Genomic DNA, 25,338 nt, shown 5'->3' with positions numbered 1-25,338 from the left:
AACCCCAGCTGTGGATAACTTAGAGTCCTTCTGAACCTCTCCCATCCAGTCTAATGCCTTTTCACAGGCAAACATAGCCACTGAACGACAATCACATAGGTCCACAAGCTATATATATGATCACAGTACAGTGATATCCAAATTTCAGTAAAGTCAGCACAATTTTCAGTCAGACTAGGCAAGAAGTGCAAAGGAAACCAATCCCCCCATCTATTATACAAAACAATTCGCTGAAAACGTGAAGAAATCTTCTCCTGAGAGAAAAATCAGTAAAGTAGAAAAAATAAATTGTCTCTTCCATGAATTTTACTTTGACTCTGCCTCTTCATCCACAAATTCAACCAGCGGAGCATGTCTATTGGCCTGGGCACCTTCTTGGAAATTCACCTTTTTTATCACTCCTGCCTTTGGAGCCCTTATGGTATGCTGCATAGAAACAGGTTAAGAGTGAACCAGCAGAGCACTTCTTTTATTCTCCTTCCTTCTCTCCAGCAAATGCTAATACTATTCTTTGGTGCAGCTAGAACAGAATACACTTCCTCTAACACATGCATTTCTTTTAAACCTACTCTTAAAATGCTACCCTTTGCCAAGTTTTATTTTCTCAGCAATATTTATTTTGACAGGTATGCTAGGGATGAAAATGCTGTATGATGTTCTGTTTTGAAGCATGAACAGCTGACTGTTGTTTTACTTCACTAATATTTTTTGTTATCCTAAAAAATGCCATGCAGAAATAATAGAGTTTTAGTCCAAAATGTTAATTGTATGGCAGATCTGTTCCCTTGAGAGGAATCTGCAGATTCACTAAAGATATTTCTGGTTGCTAGCCAGGAGGGGTCTTTATTGAGCAGATATTTGGCAAAATATTCCAGGCACAAACACAGGCTGGGAAAATGAGTGGATTGAGAGCAGCCCTGTGGAAAAGGACTTGGGGGTATTAGTGGATGGAAAACTGAATATGAGCCAGCAATGTGCACTCACAGCCCAGAAAACCAATCACATCCTGGCCTGCAGCAAGAGAAGTGTGGTCAGGAGGCGATTCTGCCCCTGTTACACTCTCCTGAGACCCCACCTGGATTACTGTGTTCAGCTCTGGGACTCCCAGCATAAGCAAGATATGGATCTGCTTGAGTGGAAGCAGAGGAAGGCTATGGGGAGCCAGGAGACTGGAGCAGCTCCCCCAAGACAGGCTGAGAGAGTTGGAGCTGTTCAGCCTGGAAAAGAGAAGGCTCCAAGGAGACCTTATAGGGGCCTTCCAGTACTTAAAGGGGGCCTATAGGAAAGATGAGGAGGGGCACTTTATCAGGGAGTGTAGTGACAGGACAAGCGGTAACAAACAAGGATGACAGGAGAAGGGTTTCAAACTGAAAGAAGGGAGATTTAGGTTAGATTTAAGGGAGAAATTTGTTACTGTGAGGCTAGTGAAACTCTGGAACAGGTTGCTCAGAGGAATTGTAGATGTCCCCTCCCTGGAGGTGTTCAAGAACAGGTTGGATGGGGCTTTGAGCAGCCTGGTCTAGTGGAAGGTGTCCATGTCCATTGCAGGTGGGTTGGAACTAGATGATCTTTAAGATGCCTTCCAACCCAAACCATTCATCAATTCTACAAAAATCTAGATGAAATACAAGCACAGCTACTACTGGCAGGAAAGGAACAGCATCTTTTTATAATACCAACCCCCAAACTGGTCTACTTGTATCAGGTTAGTTTTCCATTAAAGTTTTGTTTCTTAGTGGTTTTCTACATAAAGTTACTTTTAGTATCAGATATTAAATCCTCACTTCTCAGCAAGAGTTCATTTAAAGAATAATTTCCTTTTTAAATGTTACATTTTGTATTTCAATAGCACTGCAAAATAAAGAGGACAAATATGATAATGTCAGTGAGGTATCAGTTGGGGAAGCAAAAACATCTAGTATCCAACTGCAAAGAATTTTGGGTTCAACTTTTTAGTGCCCAATTGTATTTAATGTGACATTTATAAAAGGGTGTGATAAAGGAAAAGCAAATTTGCTCCACCACCTTAATTCTGCTAGCACAAACTGAAGTTTAAAATAAACTAATGGCCAAACCAAACCAGTTCAGGCTACAGGAACTGTAGTTCAAGCAGTGTGAGCCATAATATGACAAGATAAAATGGCCACAATGCTGAATGCCGCATGGACAGTTACAGAAAAAAAGAAATCTTTAGTGTAACCCTGGCAAACATTTAAGTAAAAATAAAAAGATTATATAAAAAGACAATAAACCTGGGTATATTTACAAGATTACCATCGGCTATATTTCAGCATGAAGTGCGTGCAGATATTACACATGCTGATGTCACAGGGGGAAAGAGATCTATCTAGATAGATCTAGAGAAGTGAAAGGAGGGGCAAGGGGGAGAGAAGGCTTGACAAAGCCAACCAAGTGAATGCTCAAACATCTGCAGAACACCACAGCTTATATAACCATAATTTGTTAATAACAGCAAATATAATCCTCTAAAATCTAGTCAGACACTTGTTTTACAGCATCTGCAAGCTGCACTCTGCACCATACTTCAATAATGCAAATAAAAATATTCAATTCTGAGCAGATTTTCATTTTCCCAGTAAATAAAACCTTATATATGTCACTTACCTCCATTTTCATTGCTATCATAACCATTAAAGGGTCTCCAGTCTGAACCTTATCTCCTGCTTTCACAAACACCTACAATTCAAGAGACAATTGGGAAAAAAAGTCATTCATGTCTCTACCAATGAAAATCACCAGCTGGGTGTTGAGTAGCACAATCCACTGAGTGACTGTGGTTTTGCAAAACAGCCTCATACTATCTTTACTATTGTTGAATTTGGTATCTGAGTTCTCTAGATAATACTAAAGGGAAGTCAGAGGTTATTGAAAGAGGTTCAGTAACAGCTAAGGGGATGGCCAGGAAACCATCTAGGTATCAGAGAAGAATTGCTAGAAGAGACAATGTGTATTCTACAGTCTCTGAGCCCTAAGAACTTCTATTTTGAAAGAGAAAGTGGCGATCCTCCTCCTGGATACAGTCCCTAAGCAGTGTTTAAAACAAAATCCAGGAAGAAGCTTGCAGGAACCCCCATTTTTTTCTCCAATAACTGATTTAGATTGTTCCTTCAGTATGTAAGAGATCCATGTTCAAAGTACCTCACCCTCTGAAAGGGTTCATGCCTTTTTATTGCTGGCAGAGTCCTTCAACTACTAAACTGTCCTAGAAAGCTTTTCTGTTGAAACTTAGTTACCATACAGAGAAATATACAAGAGTTGCTGAGCTAAAGAAACAAAGAACAGCAAAACACAGAGCTTAAACAAACCCCCAAACACGCCAAAATACCCCAAAAAACCCAAGAGGCATTTCTGAATATCTCTTTTTTTGTCAAGTGCATATAGCATCTTTTTTTTTGGTTAGATGAAATGGATCAGTCTGTGCCACTTCAGAGAACTTTGACTCAGAAAGTAATGGAAAGTTATTTCATAGTAGGATTAGTTAAATATTCAGATCTTCCAGAGAGAGAGGGGGAAAAAAAAAAGAAAACACTATGAGCCTGAAAAACTCTTGGGTGGTTGATGAACTCAGAGTAAACCAATCCTGAGAGAAGTCACACAGCACTGACATTTCTGGCCCAGATTCCTTCCTGGCAGCACAGAAGCAAGCACCATTTCTGTAAGAGTGAACTTGGATGTATGTTGGAGTGTTCATTTCCCACCCCAGTTACCTTTTCAATTGTGCCTGTCATGGGCGCCACAGCACCACTTTGTGTTCCCACTGAACTCAGTGCAGACAAGTACTTGGGTACAGGAAGGCCAATCTGAGCACTACCTTCCTACAGAAATAAAATAGATGACATGAGTTAACAGCACCAAATGAGTCTGCCAGCAGGCATGCTGATGTACAGGTTAAGAACAGACCCAGCTTCAGTCAAACTGGCCAGCTGGTTAGGCTGGTAAACTGCTGGACTCAGGACAGCAAAGGGACTATCAGCATGCTTGACTACTTTGCCAGTGTCTGAGTCCTTAAAAGCCACACCTGCTTGCTGCCAAGGATCAGCAAAGAAGGAACTACCCCTGCGAAAAAGAGGCTCCACACAGACCATTGTCTGTGAGCAAGGGCTGTTTGCACAAGGGGTAGGCAGGTGGCTGCAACAAGTAAGGCAGACATGACAGCGTCACTGCCAAGCATCATCACGGTGAGCATTTCACAATTCACAATAAAATGGATTCAGTCCTAAGCTTAGCAAAATATTCTCACCATTATATATAATCCCCTGATTCAGACCTGCTACCCAGAGCTTCCCAAGGACCCATTCTCCCTCACACCCTAAACTCCTGTGATTTCTTCTAGCTCCCCCACCTCAGACTCCACTCTGATACCAGCTTTGCCATTCCAGCATGAGTTATTTTGTCCTCATCAGTGATGCAGCAAAGTTTTCACTGCAATCTGCTGGAAGTCTTAAGGGGCTCAGAGCTAGAGGTTAATTATTGAAACTAATACATAATAATTTACGTATTTCGATTACATTTTGAGTTATTTTAAGGCCCTTTATCTTTTCAACTGCAAGCAAAAAATTTCCAGCCTAATCATGCAAATTAGGGTACCTCCTCTTTCAAATGCCATTATTCATGCATTGCAGATAATGCCATGGTAACACATAATTCCATTTTTTTTTAACATTACCTGAAGTTACCCTTCCTGAGACCAATATCAGTTTCTTTCTTACCATTTAACATTTAAATACAGTGAAATAGAAATATCAGTTACAAGCCCCTTCAAATAATTATGTGTCTGAAGTAATGGCTACTGTTCCATGACAAACTTAGATATACTTGACCATTTTAGTGTTTTGGGTTCCCCCTCCCAAACCATATTTTCAACTCTGATTCACCTAATTGTATTTTATCTTTCCAAAAGCAATTCATTTTCTCACTCACCAGAAGCCAACTAACTTCTCAGTTGAGGAAAGTTGTTGAGTTACTGGAACGTGTCCAGAGCAGGGCAACAAAGCTGGGGAGGGGTTTGGAGCACAAGCCCTATGAGGAGTGGCTGAGGGAGCTGGGGTTGCTTAGCCTGGAGAAGAGGAGGCTCACGGGAGACCTTATTGCTGTCTACAACTACCTGAAGGGAGGCTGTAGAAAGGTGGGGGTTGGTCTCTTCTCCCAGGCAAGCAGCACCAGAACAAGAGGACACAGTCTCAAGCTGTGCCAGGAGAGGTTTAGGCTGGACATCAGGAAGAAGTTCTTCACAGAAAGAGTGATTGGCCATTGGAGTAGGCTGCCCAGGGAGGTGGTGGAATCACCATCACTGGAGGTGTTTTTAGGAAGAGACTGGATGGGGAGCTTGGTGCCATGGTTTAGTTGATTAGATAGTGCTGGGTGATAGGTTGGACTCGATGATCTCAAAGGTCTTTTCCAACCTGGTTTATTCTATTCTATTCTAATCATAGCTATAAATCTAACAGGTATCAAAACATTACGGGCCAATGTAAGAACTCAAAATCATTATCCTTTTTCACATTCTCCTGCAGTTTCTACTGTTTATTTACATGGATAAAAGTTTGAAATGTTATGCTTTTGGTAACAAAGAAAGGAACTTTACCGGAAAGAAGAGATAAATGGTGTTGTCCAAAATGACCACTTTGGACTTACACACTGTTCCATCTACTGAAGACCTCAAGTAAAAGGAATCGCCCTCCTTGACGATCTCTCCAGAAACCAGGAACATTTTGTCTTGAATCTGAAAGTTAAATGCTGTTAGAAGCACAAAGCCTAACCCTGCATGGATTCTGATAGGACAAAACAAAAGTAAGTATTTGGGGTGAACACTCATAGCCTGTGAGTTTTCATAGATAATTCTGGAATTGACAAAAAAATCATTTCTAATGTTATGTATCCTTTATTTCTCAATTAACAGAAGGTATTTTGTACCCAATGCAATCAGCACAAAAGACTAGTTTATATCACATCCAAGGACAATTTTTATCACAATCTAGGCAACAGCACTCAGCAAAATACAAAGCCATACTACTCAGGAACAGCAAACCCAGAATATTCTGTTTAGTGGTGCCAGTATTTTTAATTTGCCCTAGCATCTTGACTTTCCTCAAACTGAAAAATCCATACTATTCACCTCACACCACAAGTTTCCACAAGGCTTTCCAAAAGCCAAGTAACTTCTTCACTCTCGGAAGCTTGTGATACAAAAAATACAATATATTCAATTCAACCTACAAAGGAGCAGAATAGAGCAGTAATCAAGTCAATTAGATGCCAAAACTGCAAAAGAAAGGTCATTTATTTGTAGGTAGGCCTGTCATCTTTGTCAATGGAAACTGCACCTCTGCCACAACTTCAGAGTGTAAAGACAAGAAAAGCATGCAAACAAAAGCATGCTACATTTCACTATCTTTTTAGCTGTAAGTCTATCAGCAGTGAGCAAAGAATCAGAGACTTGCTCATCTTTCAGGATGTTATGAGCAGAGATAAAATTCAGTCTTCACTTACGCAGCTGTATACTATTTTTCCACAGAATTAATTTCTTACAACATGCATTGAAGAGATACTGCTGATCTGATGTCAATCCCTGACTGAAAAAAAACACAAAATCCTTTGCTTGATCAGTATCCTGAGCATGGGAGCACCTTGGGCAGCACTGTGAGCGCTTGCCATTTCCATGGCCCAGCAACCTGCTCTAGCTCTCTGGCCCCTGGACAGATTTTTTAGCACTACAGGGGCACTGTCCTCCTCATGATCAGCTACCCATTCTGCTTTGCCATCATTTATCTCCAGCTTCTGTCAATTTCCATCTCAACCTCCATTCTTCCTTCTTCCCTGGTAGTCTATATTTTCCCCAGTTGCACTTCCCTTCCTGACTATTTTTTACTGACATTACTTATATAAGCCTGAAGCATAAAAGCTGTCCTACATTACAATGCACTCAGAATAACCTGGGTATTACTTGGGGGATGTGGGTTATCTCAATGTTGCTATCAGTAGAACTAAGGGTTTATGAGTTTGAGACATGGTTACATACATGAAAGCACAACCATTTTCTCACCATTTTTCTGCTACAGTCATCTCTATCGAGTACACTGTTCATAAACACTGATTTATTCTCATAACTCTCCTCTTCTGAGTATTTGGAACAAGAAGCTGGACTACAGAGAGACTGCATTCTTGAGCATGCAGTCATTTCGGGTGCCGAACTTGAGGTTAAACCCATTCAGCTCCAGGTGACTCAAGATGGATATTCAACACTCAGCAAAACACAACCCCCATAAACCATACAATTAAGAGACTATCAACACACACACAAATCCAGCTTTAAAGCATCTTGAGTTGTATCCTTTAGGATCTCTCTAGATTAGACAGCGAATTCAATTCTATCATTGTTCAGTTATTTAACCAGACGATTTACTACACTAATCATTCCTCATCTCATTTAGCAATCACTTCCCAATTTCCATCTTAAAAGAACTCCCAAGTATCATATTACAGATAATGATCTAGAAAGCTTTTCTTTATCCCACAGGAGATCCATCTCATGCACAGAATACAGCAGGAGTCCCATGGAAGAAATGTCTTTTTAAACACCAATTTAAATCTAACTCCCAGTGTTTTAAAAAGACAAAATTGAGCAAGGAAAATACAAAAAGTAAGACAAATACTAAAAAAAAAAAACACAAATGCTTTTCTTAGCCATATTTTTAGAAGCATTTTAGTAGTTCTTCTACACCAAGCCAGCATCCAGCGAAGATAATTTCAGGCCAAAATAAGAGTCTACAGCAATTGCTGCAAGCAAACAAAAAATGGAATCCTGCATTGGTAATTACCAAGCAGCTTTAGTAAGAGTTAAAAGCAAGAGAAGTCTACAGGAAATTGATTCTTCTTTTACTGAATTAAATATATGAAAAATATGGACTTGTACCTGCATGCCGTAGGACCCTTCTTGATTGTAACTTACAGCCACATCCACGACTGTTCAATGAAACAAAAGATGTGTATGTCAGTAGATTTAACTATAGGATCTAGAGACAGGTGACATACAAGCAATATTTAGTCTGTCTTTTTTGATTAAAAAAAGAAACCCACCAACACTATGAAAAGGACAAGTATTTTCAGATCAGCTTGGTACATACTGAAGACTTCATACTGAATTCTAGACAGTTTGTTTTTCAGAGATGAACATCTAAAGTTAGGAACTGAAATCTCTACTAAGCTACCTGGACAGAGAACAAGTTTTTGAGGGGGAAAAAGCAATGGAACACTTTTGCACCAAAGGGAAATTTAAAAAGCCAGCCAATAACACTCAGCTGTGCTAAAAATCTCAACCCTGTTAATTTTAAATTATGAACATCACTAGTGTCATTTGAATTTGGTTTCTATCTCCTCAAAAAAATCAATCAGTATGGATTAATCATGTGAATTCCCTGCTTAAACTGCATAAAACTCATACTGCTTCTATTTGCTGTTTCTTAGCCTCAATTTTCAAGCACCAGTTGAATTTTATTCATCAAGTACTTCCTCTCTTTCCACACACACACACACATATTTTATTAACTTAACTGTTTTCCCCATCCAGCAGAGACAATTTTCTAGTGTAAGACATATTTATTCTTCTACCAGTGCTGGATGCAAATGGTGAGAATTTATCTAAAACACAAAATACACAGAAATGTTACTTTCATTCTACTTTGGCAAAACACAACACTGGGAACTACATCATAAAATCATTGTCCTACTATTACTACTGTCATACATTAGCACTACACATAAAAGGCTGGGAAACTACCATAACAGACAGGGATGATCCCTCACTCAAGCTTCAACACTGAATAAATTGATGCTATGCAGCCTACAGAAAACATGACACTAACAACAGCACTTACTAAGAAGGATATTAACTGTTCTCCATGAACACATCCTTGAACAGGACAAGAAAGCATGGGAATTCAATTGCAACACAGCACATTCAGATTAGCCTTTAGGTAGCAGTTCCAATTGCAAGAGTAGTCAAACATGGCAGCAAATTGCTAGGGAAGACTGAGGGGTTTTCTGTTTGCTGGTTTTAAGAAAAGATCAGTTACACAGATATTGCCTGATTAGTTCATCTCTTGAGGCAAGGGAATAGTGTATGAGATCCTTGCCATGTTTTCAGGATAGTTAAAGTGGAGAAGGAAAGCAAATTAACAAGGTTGTTGGGAGCATATTAGATTTCTATGAAGTTAACAGTAATCCAAGTGACAGACTCATTAACCATGCAAGAACTCAAGACTGTTCAGTTCCCAGAGTCCTGTTTATTCCATTAAACCCTATTGCCTCTCCCAATCCCAGCAGTCAATTTTATCTCTGAAGACCCTGGGACAACTGTAGGAATATTAGTAACAGACATTCACTCTTTATGCATGTACAAAACAGAGTAAACAGTGACACAGATCATGAATCCCAAGGTCTTTCAGACAGTGCCTATGTGACTTGCTGTGGAAGTAGTCTGTACATTACAGTGGTGATCTATTCATTATCTGTCCCTTAACAAAGGTTACAGTCTGCTCTGTGTGTAAATATCTGACATATGCCAGAAAGCAGAACCCTGAGCAGGCACAAAGTAAGGCAAAAACCATGCAAATTAAATAATTGTACATGAGGTCATAGCACTGTCTCATCTAGTCACAAGTAAAACAAAACAAAAGAATGATCCTTACCATCTGACTGATCTCTAAAAGCATCTGTTAGCATTTTCTCTTTCAGTATGAGTCCTAGAGCTGCCTGACACATAACTTCATGTGGGGTTGCCTTTTTCGTTGGAAATAGGTCATTGTGGTGTTGAGGAATGAAATTAGTGTGCACATTTCCAGCCTGAAACTGCGGGTGTCCTGACAGGCTCAGCAAGAAATCGATATTAGTGCTTAGTCCTACGATCTGTAAAGACAAAGAAGCAGATTGCCAAATTGAAATGAAGTTATGAATGGACGTACAGCTTTTGTGTTCAACTCATACACAGATGAATCTTTCTTCAGACAGCACCATCAAAACATGAAGTTTATCAATAGTATGCCATTAATTCAGCTGGTCTGTTTCATAATCAATGAAACCACTGCCTTTAAAAACAAAACACAACCAAACATAGTATCTTTCTGAGAAGCAATCTGGTTTCAAAAAGCTACCTTTGTTCACTGGGGAGCCAAATAAAGTTTCCCAGCAATAGTAATGGGAGGTTAATTTAGGAAAAAAAATCTACTGTTTAAAAAAAGAATAATCATGTTCTGAATACTTAAAAGAACATTTCTAATATGAGAAGTGCCTCATTAAAAATTAGCTGCAACAGTTTGGATATTACATATTTGATCTTTTAATTGTAGCAAATGGGAACACTGACTTTCACAAATTTACTAGAGACCATCCATGCTTTTACTATAAATACCTAAGCAAACAACATGAAAATAGAAATAATCAGAGAATTCAGTGAAACTGTGTAATGTGGTGGGTTGAAGTTTCCCCCCCAACATTAACTTTGCCAGACCAACTGAGTTGGAAGCAAATGGACGCTGTATTGACAAGCAAAACTACAATCTACAATGGAATGCAATGAATATGTACAAAATAGACAGTATTTACAATATTTTACAGATATTTACAATTAACAAACAACATGAAACCCCTCCCTGGTCAAGAAGACCAGGAGAGCTATCCCTCTGCCTCCCACCCCTGTCCAAAAGGAAAGGAGGAGAGAAAAAAGTAGCAATTAGACTTAACCAAAATAATTCAGCCAAGGTCAGCAGAAGCAGGTTAATCACTCCCAAGTGAAGTGAGCAGAGAAGCACTCAGAAGAAGAAAGGTTGTTTTGGTACAGCCAGTCTTATAGCTGACATTTCTCCAATGAAATTGTTTAGAATCATCTTTAGTTTTCCTTTTTATACCCAATAGTGATTTATTTGCATTTTTCTACTTTTCTGCTCAAAATCTGTAACAAAATTTTAAAGGCATAGCCTAAAACTACCACAAACTGGGAACTATATCGTGCTGTCAACATTTACTAACAGACTGCTAAGAAAACTCTGATAAATCCAAAGGGGATTCTTTTATGTCTTTCACTTACAATAATCTTCATTTCAGCTAAACAACAGTGGGCCAAACATTTTCAGTACCTCAATCAGGTTTAGGTTGTTGATTTAAAAGTGTAAATTAATTCTGCATAAAATTCTTTGTTATTCTGTTAAGTCAAACTCAGTGAATTCTGGTTTTGATAATAGATACAATACCTGTAGTTTTTATAAGGGAAAAAAAAGAGACCACTTCATAAAAAGAATCAGTAGCACCTTGAGTACTGTGTCCAGTTCTGGGCCCCTCAGTTTAGGAAAGATGTTGACTTGCTGGAATGTGTCCAGAGAAGGGCAACAAAGTTGGTGAGGGGTTTGGAACACAAGCCCTGTGAGGAGAGGCTGAGGGAGCTGGGCTTACTTAGCCTGGAGGAGGGTCAGGGGAGACCTTATTGCTCTCTACAACTACCTGAAGGGAGGCTGTAGCCAGGTGGGGGTTGGTTTCTTCTCCCAGGCAATGAGCACCAGAACAAGAGGACACAGTCTCAAGCTGTGCCAGGGGAGGTTTAGACTGGATGTTAAGAAGAAGTTCTACACAGAGGGTGATTGCTCATTGGAATGGGCTGCCCGGGGAGGTGGTGGAGTCACCATCATTGGAGGTGTTTAGGAGGAGACTTGACGGAGTGCTTGGTGCCATGGTTTAGTTGATTAGATGGTGTTGGATGATGGGCTGGACACGATGATCTTGAAAGCCTCTTCCAACCTGGTCTATTCTATTCTACTCTTTACCATGTGTATGGTCTAAAAATACAATTGTTTTTTATAAATTAGAAATTACAAGCAAACACCACTGGACACAAAATTCTACCTACAAATTCCTTTAAGTTTGAGAAAGCTTAAACTACAATTAAAAACATTGTTTAGCCTTACTCTTCTACAAAGTCCCAGCTGTAGTCATTAAACTGAAGACATTGCAAACTGAATTTATGTGTAAAACCAGACTTCACACATCTCTCTACTCATTCTACCAATTAAAGTAGTATGCAAATCATGAAAAAAGTACAGCTTCTGCAAACAAATAATGAATCTGAAATGATAGCAGCAATACAGCTCCCCCTTAGAGAGCATTTTTGTATTCCTGTAGTACCTCATCTACATTTTGTCAGCTTAAGATATTCATAAAATTACCTGAAGATCCTAGACCATACTGGGTTCCATCTACTTACATTATATTGATGCAAACTGTATCTCAACTTTCTCAATGCTGCTTGACGGTCCTCAGCCCAAACAACAAGCTTTGCAATCATTGGATCATAATGAACAGACACCTCATCACCTAAAATAGATTAAAAACATGCTGTAAGACTAAACCAAGTATTTCTGAAAGCTGGTTATGCAGAGTGCTGCCAGAGAAGGAAATGCTTACAAAGAAAAGCTTTTGATGTTAAATATTTCTGACTACACCACTGCCTTCAGTTTTACCTTGCCTGACTCCAGTTTCTATCCTGGTGAAACTGTCAGGTGGTGGGGTGGATAAGTGCAGCAATGGCCCAGCTCCTGGCATAAAGTTATTATTAGGGTCTTCAGCGTAGATTCTAGCTTCAAATGCATGGCCCCGGAGCAGAATCTCTTCCTGCATTAGAGGAAGCTTCTCTCCTGCTGCAACCTGAAAGCAATAGGGTTTGGGTTTTTTTTAATGTTAGATCAATATTGTGGAGTGCCATCATATGAAATATTAAATGTCTTTCTGCTATACATGAACAGCCAATAACCACATTTTAAAAAAGCACAAGGAGAAAACAGTGATAGGTCACAGAAGGCTACTTGTGAGGTTACTCCTTCCCTTTCACTGGGAGTGACCAGTCAGAGGATTTTGAATTATTATTGTGTAAACTGACCTCCTAGTATTTCACACAGCTAAACCAATGTGGAAGCAGCCCAACTCTTTTCTACTGGTTATGTCAAAAAATAATTAAATGTTTAAGTTAAAACCCAGCCAACTAAGCCAAGATTTTATCAGAGAAAAATTGCTCCAAATGCAGGTGATAAAAATGGATTACAGGAAGCCTGCACTACTGGCAGATGCTGTTAATTCTATGTACTATGAGATCTGTGTATTTAATGGACTCTTTCCCATAGGAGATTTCTAACAATTTAAGAACCTTTAATGGGGAAGGAAGCATTGTTTTGTTACTCAAAGGAAATCACACTACAAATACAGAAATGCCAACAAACACCAGTAACACACCAGTCTGAGACTAAAAAAACCCACAGCTTTTAAGAGCAAAATAACAAGCAGCTACAGTTATGCAGAGGAGACTCTTCAGCAGGAAGCTAAGTAATTTCCTATGTAATTCCTATGTAATCTATATGAGAAAATGTGAGTTCCTGTTAAAAAATTTGTAGCAACATTTCATCTTCTTTTGAAGTACCAGGGGTTTCCTATGCTCTGCTTTCTGCCACCAAACTATGGATTTTCAGCAGAGCCAGCAGAATATAACTGAGTCTTCAAAGAAAGAGTAGCACCATACAGCTTCACAAAAATAATGTCTCCAAGAACTGATAAGCCACATGCCAAGACCACTAGACCTTTCCACAATTTTCTCCTTCTCCTGGTACTGTTTGATCCCTGCTCCCACTCCACACTCAATGTTCAATTTCTGCTCCCAGATCAGGAAGTCAAGTTTGTCCTTTTTGCGTCAGAATTCGCCTTTCCATTTTCTTTCTGGTCACACTAAACACTCCCCTACCCTACCAACTGAAGCAAAATGCTGTCCACACTTCTGGATTTATCCAACCAGAACTGTTTTTCACTTCCAGTTTCCCTAAGGTCCAAAACTTCCTGTTATCATTCAAATGTATGAGTAATCTCTCTGCAAATTGGGTGTGTGAGGAAATAGCCTGTTTCCAGCCCACACAACTATACATTTATTTTAGAGTGTGACTATACTTGTTTTAACACCAGGCACGTTTTTGTGAAGAGTCTTCCTCCTACAGTCTGATCCAAGAATGACTTTTAGCCCAGAGATACTTTAGAACTAGAATTATAAACATTTTCAGCATAGAAAGGGAAAGATCAGGACCTTACTCCTCCCATTTTCCACATTCTCTGAAACTTCTCCAAATATACTTTAAAAAAAGAGTTTTTATCAACACAACTGGAAGAAGACTTTGTTGGAATTCAGAGCATCTACACAATGCTCTACAATCATGTGGTAGTTTAGGTTGGGTGCCTTCTGCTGCTACCACACAAGATACACCTTTGGTGCCCTGGGTGGCCAGCCCAGTGGGTGGACACAGGAAGTTACATATTTCATTCCCATAATGTCCTGCTTTCTATAAAACCACCTGCAAGGTCCTACACTTCCTCTTTCTTCCCTTGCTGCCCTTGTGGGAGATGCTCCCTGTCTGGTAATGGAGGGGGAGTTATCTCAAGGCCTTTTAGGCCTGGCTAGGCTTAATGCCAAGAGGGGAAAAAAGGAAGGGCAATCTCAGATCTGGCCAGCTGAGATTAGCCTAACAGTGGAGGGGGGGAAGAAAGAGCCCTGGGGGTTTTGGGTGTACCCACAGGTGGGGAGAGGGGAGTGTTGGGATGCTTCTGGGTATGCTTTGGGATGTCCCTTTGCACTGTGCTTGTGGTTCTCTGTAAAATATTCACTGCTTTTCCATTTAAACTTTCCATCACTTCTGCAATCTGTTTATGTGAGTCTCGGTTTTTTTGCCCTGGTGGAAGGCAAGGGAGCATCTGCCTTCTAACCCACCACAATAATATATTTCTTCAGAGCAAAGGAAACTCTACCCTATTAGCTGAACAGAGATGAGGATCTGAATACCCAGCCTGGCCACTCTTAGGTAATATCAAAGAGCACTACCCACCAGACAAGAGGAATTCCACACATGAAATCAATGCACACTTACCCTAAGCTGCCACTCCACCAAGTCTGTTCCAGTGATCATCTCTGTAACTGGGTGCTCTACCTGGAGTCTGGTATTCATCTCCATGAAGTAAAAATTATGTTGGGAGTCCATAATAAATTCCACTGTTCCTGAAGAATTTAATAAAAGGGCACTTCACCAAAACAAGGTTTTTCCAGCATAGACACCTAGAACAATTAACTAATTTATGCCAAGCCAAGATCATTATCTCTAAATCAGATACACTGAATCTCATTACATTATACCCCAAAAGAAAAAAAATTAAAGGGTCAGTGGATTGAGATCTGAAAACAGGTTTGTTTCCTTGCACATTTACACATCCTACACTGTTCAGCAGCCATTCTCCACTACAGCATGAGCTGCACTTCAGCTTACTTCAGACTTACTGAAGTATTGTCAGTAGAATAGAATGGAATCGAATTAACCAGGTTGGAAAAGACCTTCGAGATCATCAAGTCCAACCCAGACATATGGGAGTGCAATTATGTTTTAAAAGAAACCAGCAAGGAAAGAAATTCAGACATCATTTCAGCAGGTTATTTTTCACCTGGGCAACAGTGTGGACTTGACAGAGAATGAGTTGTGTTTTCCTTTTAAAAGCTTTACTGTTTGAATGTATATCTCTTTGCACGCTGAAAAAAACTCCTATTTTCCCCTTGCTCCACTTAAACTGAGTAACACTCACAATGCTCACTTTCCTGTAACAATCCAGTTGATTGAATGATCTCTGCTCTGATGTTTTTTTGTTATTCAGCTGTCATTCATTCTGCCCTCAGACCAGGTATACTAATTTGAATTTGTAATTACATCAGAACTAACTCAAATTGCTAGCTTAAACCTCAAAAAAAAAAACCCCCAACCCTGAAGGATGTGTGTCATACTCTAAAAACAACCAGATGTCATTTGCCTCGTGACTTAAGGAGTCTCATTAAGCTAAAAGCATACTTCTGGAACAGCCCTACTTCCACAGGCCTACCTGCTCCCACATAATTCACTGCTTTAGCTGCTTTGACAGCTGCTTCTCCAAGCCTCTTTCGAACCTCAGGATTAATTCCTGGCTGTAAGTAATAACAACAGAAAAGATTAAAAGTTATTGTGAATTTTGTGATATCAAACTCTGAATTTTTTTGCAGTATTTAGCAACAGCAGTGAAATCCTTATCAATGTTACACTTGAAGTCTAAATAATTTCTCCCTTAGAATCAATTTCCTAAAGCAACTGTTTGTTTTTGGTTTTTTTATAATTAGAACATTTTCTGCAGCAAAAATATATCAGGTACTGAGAATTACAAATAAATTACTACCCACTAAACAAATTCAAGAGAGTTTAGTAATTACTTTTAAAATATGTCAGTTCATTTAAAAAATATATATTTTAAGAACCTTCTGCTCACCCCTGGTGCCTCTTCAATGATCTTCTGATGTCTCCTTTGCACACTGCAGTCTCTTTCAAACAAATACACTGCATTGCCATGCTGGTCACCAAATACTTGGACCTCAACATGCCTGTTCCATAATAAATGTTTTAATATATTTCAATAAAGCCACAATCTTGCAACTGAATTCCCCCCAGACTTTGAACATCTACACAGTCCTGTACACTTCAGTAGGATTTCTTATATATTTACGTGTCTGCCCTCAAATCATCAGATATTTTAAAGTTAGGCTGCTGCTATTATGTAGCATTTCAACTGGTTTACACTTCCTGAATCTCCTAAATGAAAGCGGATTCTAAACACCAGCTACAATCAGATCCTGGGCTGCATCAAGAGAAGTGTAGCCAGCAGGTCAAGGGAGGTGATTCTCCCCCCTCTACTCAGCTCTGGTTGAGACCCCACCTGGTGTACAGCGTCCAGTTCTGGAGCCCCTATTACAAGAGGGATATGGATTTGCTGAAATGTGTTCAGAGAAGGGCCACGAGGATGATCAGAGGGCTGGAGCACCTCTCCTATGAGGACAGGCTGAAAGAGTTAGGGCTGCTCAGTCTGGAGAAAAGAAGGCTCCAAGGTGACCTAATTGTGGCCTTCCAGTATCTGAAGGGGGCCTACAAGAAGGCTGGGGAGGGACTTCTTAGGATATCAGGTAGGATAGGACTAGGGGGAATGGAGTGAAGCTGGAGGTGGGGAGATTCAGACTGGACATGAGGAAGAAGTACCACCATGAGAGTGGTGAAGCCCTGGAATGGGTTGTCCAGGAAGGTGGTTGAGGCCCCATCCCTGGAGCCCAGGCTGGATGAGGCTCTGGCCAGCCTGATCTAGTGTGAGGTGTCCCTACCCATGGCAGGGGAGCTGGAACAAGATGATCATTGTGGTCCCTTCCAACCATGACTGATTCTATGATTCTACTTTAGTGAAACCTTGTGTATGAAGCAGCATAAAGACATCTAAAGGCTGATACCTCCTTTACTATTTGATAACAATGACTTCCCTCACAATTTACCAACTCCCAAGAGGCAGCAGCCCTGGCAAAGAAATAACTGCTTGGACTAAATTAACACCTGCCATTGTGCAAATAAAACACACAAACCCAATTTTCACCCCACTACTTAGAAGAGTCATGTTTAATAAGCATGAACAAACATTAGAGTGTTTATATTAACACATTTCTCTCTCACCTTGGATTATCTACAAATTTCTCAATCAGCATTGCATCATCATTGAAAGACTTCTTTGCTTCTCTCCTAGCTGATTCTAGTTGGTCCAGAAACTCCTTTTCTGAGTGAGCAATTCTCATGCCCTATAATAAAGGGAAAAAGTAAATCTAAATGTCTGGAAACAAGGTACACAATAAAAATCCTTATTGCAGGCAAACAGCAAAAAATTAAGGACAGCAGTCTTCCCTTCTTTCTTAAACTTCGGCAAAACTGTGTATTGGCTTTCAGCAAGATAATCCTCCTAAGTCCCAAGTAAAGTGCCATAAGAAGTCTAAAAAACAGATATTGCCATTCCATTGATATGAGTAAGTACAACGTTCAATTTTCTTCTTAAGTATCATAGAAACTTCCCAAGGTTGGCAGAGAAAACCTGATTTAATTACAAAATAAATGTACCTAATTTAGCTAATTTGAATTCTCTGCTGTGTCATTTTAAGAGACATTTATTTCAGTGTAAACTCAAATTTAGATGGGGAATTCACCATAGATTAAAAAATGTCTAGACACCAAATACTTACATGGTATTTCCAATCACTTCTTATGCAATACTTAGAACTATTAGCAAAATAGTAAATGAAACCTTCAAAGTAATAGTGTCATTTATTTTCACACAAGCAAATTCATAAGACAAATCTCTGCTTATGCCAGTTGCTAGACACAAACAAAACTCTTCCAATTAGTACCAGCTACTTGTCTTGTGTCTGGCTGCACAACAAAAGGAAATGAGATTTCCAAGTGCTAGAATGGACATTAGTAACAATTTTTAACAGAAAGTAGTTTTCCATTTCCTTTGTTCTCAGATTTGTTTTAGAATACTCAGTTACAGACAGTGAGACCTAAGAACCATGCAACCATTTACCTTTCCTCCACCTCCTCGAACAGCTTTAATCATTACTGGATATCCTATTCTCTTGGCATGTTCCTTCAGACACTCATCTGATTGATCTTCTCCATGATAACCTTCAACAACAGGAACGCCAGCAGCAGACATTATAGCTTTGGAAGTGCTTTGACAGAATAGTTTTATGTTTAGAATAATAAAATGTATTTGTTTTTCTTACTTTAAGCTCCCAAACTTGTACAGGTTCCCAATGTTAATTCTCCTCACAAAAGTAGTTCCACTGACCTCAACAGCACAGCTTACAGAAGCGGGTTACATACAATTGGATTGGTGCTACCTAACAGATTATATCCAACACTGTATCCTGCCTAAACAGTACTCTGCTGTGCAGAGGCAAATTTCTTTTCATGACACAGGCTGGATTCACACCACACATAAAAACACTTGAGCATAACAACTGTAACTTCAAACATTCATGCAAAACTAGTTAAATTACAAAGGTAATTTACTCTTGCACTTTTAAGTGATAAAAAAATTCATTCTCTCCAATTCATATTACACAGTTCATGTGTCAGTAATAACTTGATTTCCATAGCCTGGAACCATTCCTTTGATCTAAGTAACTAAGAATAAGATCCTTTGTGAGGAATAAAACTTATCGCACCCTTTTCTATGGGCTATCATAACCCCTGATGATATGGTGTTCCTTTTCTACTGTTCTTTTGACCAAGATATGAGACATTCAGTCTGACAGCTGAATTCTTTTAACTACATGACACTGCAATGTCCCAACTCTGGAAAAGTAGAATCAGTTAGGCATTTAGCAACCACAATCCTAATAACTGAACAATCTTGACTGTTTGTGTGTCTGTAAGAATCCCACCAACTATAAACCTGAAGCTTATTTCTTTGAAGAAAGCCATAAAAGACAACAAAAACTGACAGAATAAAACAACTGCAGAGCAAGTAATCATTTGTTAACAAAAACAGCTTTGCCAAACTGTAAATTGCATAACCAAGAAATAAATTAGAAACAGATACCTCTTAATACCCATATCTCTGATAGCAGATGAAGGTGGACCTATGAAGATGATTCCCTCTTGCTTGCACAGCTCTGCAAACTCTGTGTTTTCTGAGAGGAAACCATAACCTGGATGAATAGCCTAAAACAGAATAATGTTACCAGCCTATTTTTATAGCATTTTAGCTTACAAAACCCTGAAACTTCAGTAGAGTGCTAAGGAAACACAAGATGGAAACACCATGGATAAAAATAAAGAACTAAAGAGTATGCAAACAAAGTAAGATTTAAGATCATGATCTACTTACCTGTGCTGCTGAGACCTTTGCCACCTGTAGTATTTTCTCCATGGCCAAGTAGCTCTGCTGTGAGGGTGCTGGACCAATGCAGTATGCTTCATCTGCCTGTTATAGCAAAAATATATAACACAGACTGTTTATGAGATAATAAATAGGTAATTATATTGTTCGTTGGACTGCTAGCACGCAATAGTTTATCACTGTCTTTCTTCAGTTGAGAGATTCAAGTGGGTGAAACAAGTTCTGACTTTGCTCCCAAAATCAGTCCATTCTCTGACCCCCAGTTGTTACTCTGGAGTCCGAGCACCAAACTTTAAGTTGTCAGGTGCTGAGTCAGAGACAAGGCAAACTTGGAAGTAACTCCAAAGAGGGGAAAATCAACTGTATTAGCATATGCATCAATAATCACTCTAATTACATCAATAATACATCAATTAATAATAAATCCGAATTCAGTTAACAAATACTGGTGTGAAAGAATGTTAATCACAAAGTTAATGAATATACTTCACCATTGCTACATGCATGGAATTCCTGTCTGCTTCACTGTAGACTGCTACAGACTTCACGCCCATTTTCTTTGCCGTTCGCATCACTCTGCACGCAATTTCCCCTCGGTTTGCAATAAGAACCTTCCCTATGCTGTGACCTCCTGTTTAAAAGGATGCAGACCAATAAGCAACTTTAGAAAGAAATATATCCTGGAAAACATGCCTGGAAGTAAAGCAATTCTCAAATTCAGGTCTCTTTTTCATCATTTAGAGTGGTTATGCATTTCTTCCAATAACGAATCAAACCATATTTCATCCAACAGTATTTTCATTTAGTCTTGGAATGTCTTCCTGAGAATCCTTATCCAGAAGTCTTTTAAAGTGACTTAAGGGTCTTTTTTTTTTTTTCAACAGTGTCATACAAGCTTCTATTAAGCCTCATGACAGCTGTTATGACAGAAATATAAGGTCAGCATGGCTAAAGACCTCCCAGGCAGTACTAAATAGCTTAAAAGTAATTAACAAAACAAAAACGTATCTCTGAATTCTGAAATGCATCTTTTTAGACATCATGACAACAGGGCCAGTTTAGATCCTCTTGCTAAGTATTTTTTACTTTCCTTCACATAATGCCAAATACCATTATGCCTAACCAAAAAAAACAAACCTCTCACAGGCTTTGCAGTGTCTGTATCAGAGAAGAGCTTAGAGGAAGACACTGCAACAATAAGTAGTTTTCATTGGGTATACAGACAAGATTATTCAAAATGCCGTTTGAGCATTTAATAATGAATTGTTACATAAACCACAGAGTGCCATGATCAAAACCTATACAAATATTCAGCATGTTTAACAACTAAGCTCTTCAACAACTAACCACAGAATCACAGAATGTTAGGGCTTGGAAGGGACCTTGAAAGATCATCAAGTCCAATCCCCTGCCAGAGCAGGATCACCTAGAGGGTGCAAAGCTACTCAAATTACACAATTAAATGTAATATCTAGAGAAGTTAAATCCCATACCTACTGTTGAGGCCTGTTTCACAAAACTTTGTACTTGGTTCCATTGCCTGTACAATTATAAACACACAGAGAACTGTTACAAAAGTATGTGAGTATGTGGCAACTGAGCTAGTTTTAATTTTGGGGTGAGAGGACAGACCAACACAATTTGAAGTTTATGATGCAACTATTTACACACACCATATTCAATTATAACAAGGAAGGTTGTATAAACTTCACCAGGTCTCTTTTCATGTAGACACAACAGAAATTACCTCCTTGCTTTTTTTTATCAGCATTCAAATGGAAATATCAACTTCTTTTAAAGCAAAGAACCCAACACACACACCCCACCCCTCCCCGTGTAGAGGACAGATCAGCCAGCATCTAGCGCTTATTACAGAGAAGGCAACTCAAAGTATTTGAGAAAGAAGGCATTAATCATCACAAAACAGAAAAGCTTGAAAAGAAAATACAAGTTGTTTGTACAGGAAAAAGAATGTGAAAAAAAAAGAAGAGGTATGAAGAATCTCAGAAATCAAAACTTAAATCTCAAACACCTAATACTAAAGCAATCAGTGAAGGCTAAGTGGCCGGAAGAAACTGTAAACTCTGGGACTGTTTGAATCACACATAAACGAAGTCTGGAGCCTTGGATCAAGTCCAGATGCTATCAGACAAAAAGACATCAGATATCCTTGACTTCACCCAACCAGAGGTTCGGTTCCAAGAACGCGAGGGGAAATGAGCGCATTTGCTAAACTTCTCATGAACAGCTGTCACGGTCACCAGCTCCGATTGCACAGCATCACAGACAGCCGAGAGGTGGCTACAGCGGGTGGCCAGTGATAGTTGTCACCCCGCAAGCACTCGGCACACTTCCACAGAATTTGTACCAAATGCCAGAACTATGCCTGAACCTGGGTGTTGCTTTTTCGCTCTCTCCGTAGAGCAGCCCGGGGTACCTGCATCCCCACACGTCCCACCCTACGTACAGAGCAGCGGCCCAGGCCAGCTCACTCACTCCTCCCGAGGCGCAGAGCCCCTTCTCCTTTCCCCCTTCCTCTCTCGGGCAGCCTGGTTCCAGGCTCGGCTTTGGGAAGCCTCCCTTCGCGCCAGGCCCGACAGCCGCTGCCGGCTCCCCCTCGGGCACGGTCACTGCACCCCCGCCCCTATCAGGCCCCATTAGGACCGCCACAGAGCGCACCGCGACAGCAGGCAGAGGGGAAGAAGACGAGGAGTGCGTCGGCCTCCCCCCCGGGCAAGGCGCAGAGGCAGCGCCCGTCGTGCCCGAAGGGCCGGGGGCCCGGCGCGCCTTGTCCCTCCTCCCCGCTCCCGGCACTCACTGACGCCTCAGCGCCCAGAGGCAACACCGGCCCCGCTCGACCGCCAGCACCAGCGCCATGTTAGCGAGCGCGGGGGCCGGCGGGACGGAGGGTGTGTGCGCCACGCCGGCTGCCAGTGGCTGCCGCGGCAGGGACGTGTGAGGCGAGGAGGAGCCGCCGGGTGCGGAGCGGCTGGGGATAGAGTTCAGGGAGGCGGGAGGTCGTAGAGGAGGATGCCCGTGGGTGGTGGTGTGCTCGCTCCCCAGAGAGCTGGGAGAGGGAGTGAAGTGGCCGGCTGGTAGGAGCAGAGCCGGGAGAAAGCGGCAATAAAACAGCAAATCAAATACAATTCGTGAAAATGTGACGTGCACTTTAGAAGGATGCCTGGCTGCGTCTGTGGAAGCTCTGCCTCTGAGCCCACCATGTTCCTTCGGGAATGACATTCAGGGTTTTAACTGAGCAAAGACACGAAGCATGAGGGTGGCTGGGAAGGGCATAGGGACCCTCAAATACCATAACATACCTGTGTCCCGGCCGGACTTCTCGGGCCAAAACTCCATCGCATAAATGGAGGAGGCTCATCATTGTGGGATCAGCAAGCCCCAGGCTCTCATGAGCAGAAAGCAGGCACCGCTCAGGCATCACGGGTTTGCTGGTCCCCGTATAGGACCTTGCTACCTCCTTGCACAGTTCCTGCTCCGTGCCTGAGCTGCTGAAGTGACAGCTCAGAGGGGCTGGAGCTGGACCTGGCCTCATGTCCTAACTGGCCATTATTTCCATGTAGAGCTGGACCTCATAATGCAGCGAGAAAAGGAATCCTCAAGTTTATCACATTTGCCTCAGTCACACTGATTTACTGAACCCAAGTGAACAGTAATGAGGTTCAGATAAACTGTCACACCTGCAGACTACAATAAAGCATTTCCAAAGTAGTATTTCACATGACTGTGACTTTAATATTTAATTAAAAGTAAAAATAAAGGTTAAAAGTAGATCATTAAGTGAAGCCTGCACTTTTCCATTTTCCATGAGGAGCTTTCCACTTTTGTCATTCACTCAATTCATAGAATCATAGAATCAATAAGGTTGGAAAAGACCTCAAGGATCATCAAGTCCAACCTGTCACCCAAGACCTCATGGCTACTAAGCCATGGCACCACGTCCGATCCCCTCTTGAACAGCTCCAGGGACGGTAACTCCACCACCTGCCTGGGCAGCACATACCAATCTCTGTGAGGAACTTTCTCCTCATCTCGAGCCTAAACCTCCCCTGGTGCATCTTGAGACTGTGTCTTCAGCTGACAGAGTAGCTCCTGCTTTTGTCGTTTGAAATCCAGATTTAAAAGCAAATCAGTGTGTTTGGTTTTTCTCTAAGCACAAGAGGGCAGCATTTTCTATAGTTTACCATTGACCGCTGGGAAGAGCTGCAGATGTTGTACCACATACTAATCAGAAGCAGAGGGGGAGTTCACGCTTTGAATGGTACAACTAATGGAAGTTGCAAACTCATTTATATTGCGGATCTCTTCTTGGTGAAGGCATCCTGCAAGCACGGCTTTTAAGGCTTGCAAAGTCAAGTGAGATCTCCAGAGTGTGCACACAGATGCATGAAATACAGAAAATAATAACTTTCTCTCCTGCACCTGTAGTATGCTTAATGTGCATGTACAGAAGCAAGGCACATCAATGTGCTGCATAGTTTTGAGCTGCTAACATTTTAAATGCCATTGTAGAAGCCTAGCATTTTGAAAGCTGCTTTAGATTAATAATTTGAGTACTTTTCTCATTTTTATTTTCCATGAGCCGATTGTGACCGTTAAGTGATTTGAACATTATGGCAACATGAGTGAGGCTGGATGCAAGAATCATATTCTTCAGAAATTTGTGGTTTATAGGAAAGCCCCAGGAAAGCTGAGGTCCAAAGCCAAGATCTGGGCCTAATATGCACTGATTTTCTGACTCAGATTGAACACTTCCCTTTTTATTAACAGATATTTATATTTGTCTTGCATGTAGGAAATACAACCTACTCCTTTTTAAGTGTTTGAAGGACACAGTCTCAAGCTGCTGGATGTTAGGAAGAAATTCTTCATAGGGAGAGTGATTGCCCATTGGAATGGGCTGCCTGGGGAGGTGCTGGGAGTGTTCAGGAGGAGACTTGATGGGGTGCTTGGTGCCATGGTTTAGTTGATTAGATGGTGTTGGATGATGGGTTGGACACGATGATCTTGAAGGTCTCTTCCAACCTGGTCTATTCTATTCTATTCTATTCTATTCTATTCTATTCTATTCCATTCCATTCCATTCCATTCCATTCCATTCCATTCTGAAATCAAGCCAATTAAATTATAATTTAATAAAGTACTTGGAAGCTACGGACTTCATATGCAATAGGACTTGCAAAAAAAGGGAAATGCAAGTTGTGTGGCATTTTGTGGCTAGCTGGGGAAGCCCAGGAGTGTCAGTGTTGCTGTGGCTGCTAAAACTCAGATATGCATAACCTTTTATGGCTGGCATGCAGTGGCATGGATGTGAGAGAGACGCAATCTCCTAGTGTCCTATCACTGGCAAACTCACCACAAAATCATGATGGCATAGAATCATAGTCTGGCATGGGTTGGAAAGCCTTTGAAAATGATGTAGTCCAATTCCCCATCCTCTGGGTAATTCTTTTGACCAACATAGATGCTGTTGAGTTCTAATGTTCTTGTATGGCATTTCCCAAGCTG

The 25,338-nt window shown here is 40.7% G+C and overlaps 1 protein-coding gene across 1 annotated transcript; it reads right to left on the bottom strand.

The window, feature by feature from the left end:
* MCCC1 (methylcrotonyl-CoA carboxylase subunit 1) lies at window positions 1-22,704 on the bottom strand. The gene is made up of 19 exons (XM_054166230.1): window positions 22,631-22,704; window positions 21,306-21,352; window positions 20,304-20,443; window positions 19,801-19,896; window positions 19,513-19,634; window positions 18,490-18,637; window positions 17,592-17,713; window positions 16,372-16,483; window positions 15,955-16,036; window positions 14,961-15,088; window positions 12,525-12,708; window positions 12,269-12,378; window positions 9,708-9,924; window positions 8,572-8,658; window positions 7,934-7,983; window positions 5,606-5,743; window positions 3,729-3,836; window positions 2,626-2,697; window positions 1-426 (listed from the first exon to the last, which is right to left on the bottom strand). Exons 1-19 carry the CDS (start codon window positions 22,687-22,689, stop codon window positions 307-309), a joined length of 2,142 nt encoding a protein of 713 aa, XP_054022205.1. The 5' UTR covers window positions 22,690-22,704; the 3' UTR covers window positions 1-306.
* Between the last annotated feature and the right edge of the window lie 2,634 nt (window positions 22,705-25,338).

This window comes from Dryobates pubescens, chromosome 13, assembly GCF_014839835.1.
Source record: "Dryobates pubescens isolate bDryPub1 chromosome 13, bDryPub1.pri, whole genome shotgun sequence".
Taxonomy (NCBI): domain Eukaryota; kingdom Metazoa; phylum Chordata; class Aves; order Piciformes; family Picidae; genus Dryobates; species Dryobates pubescens.
Note: the sequence above shows the minus strand (reverse complement) of the source record. Positions and strands in the feature narration are given on the sequence as shown.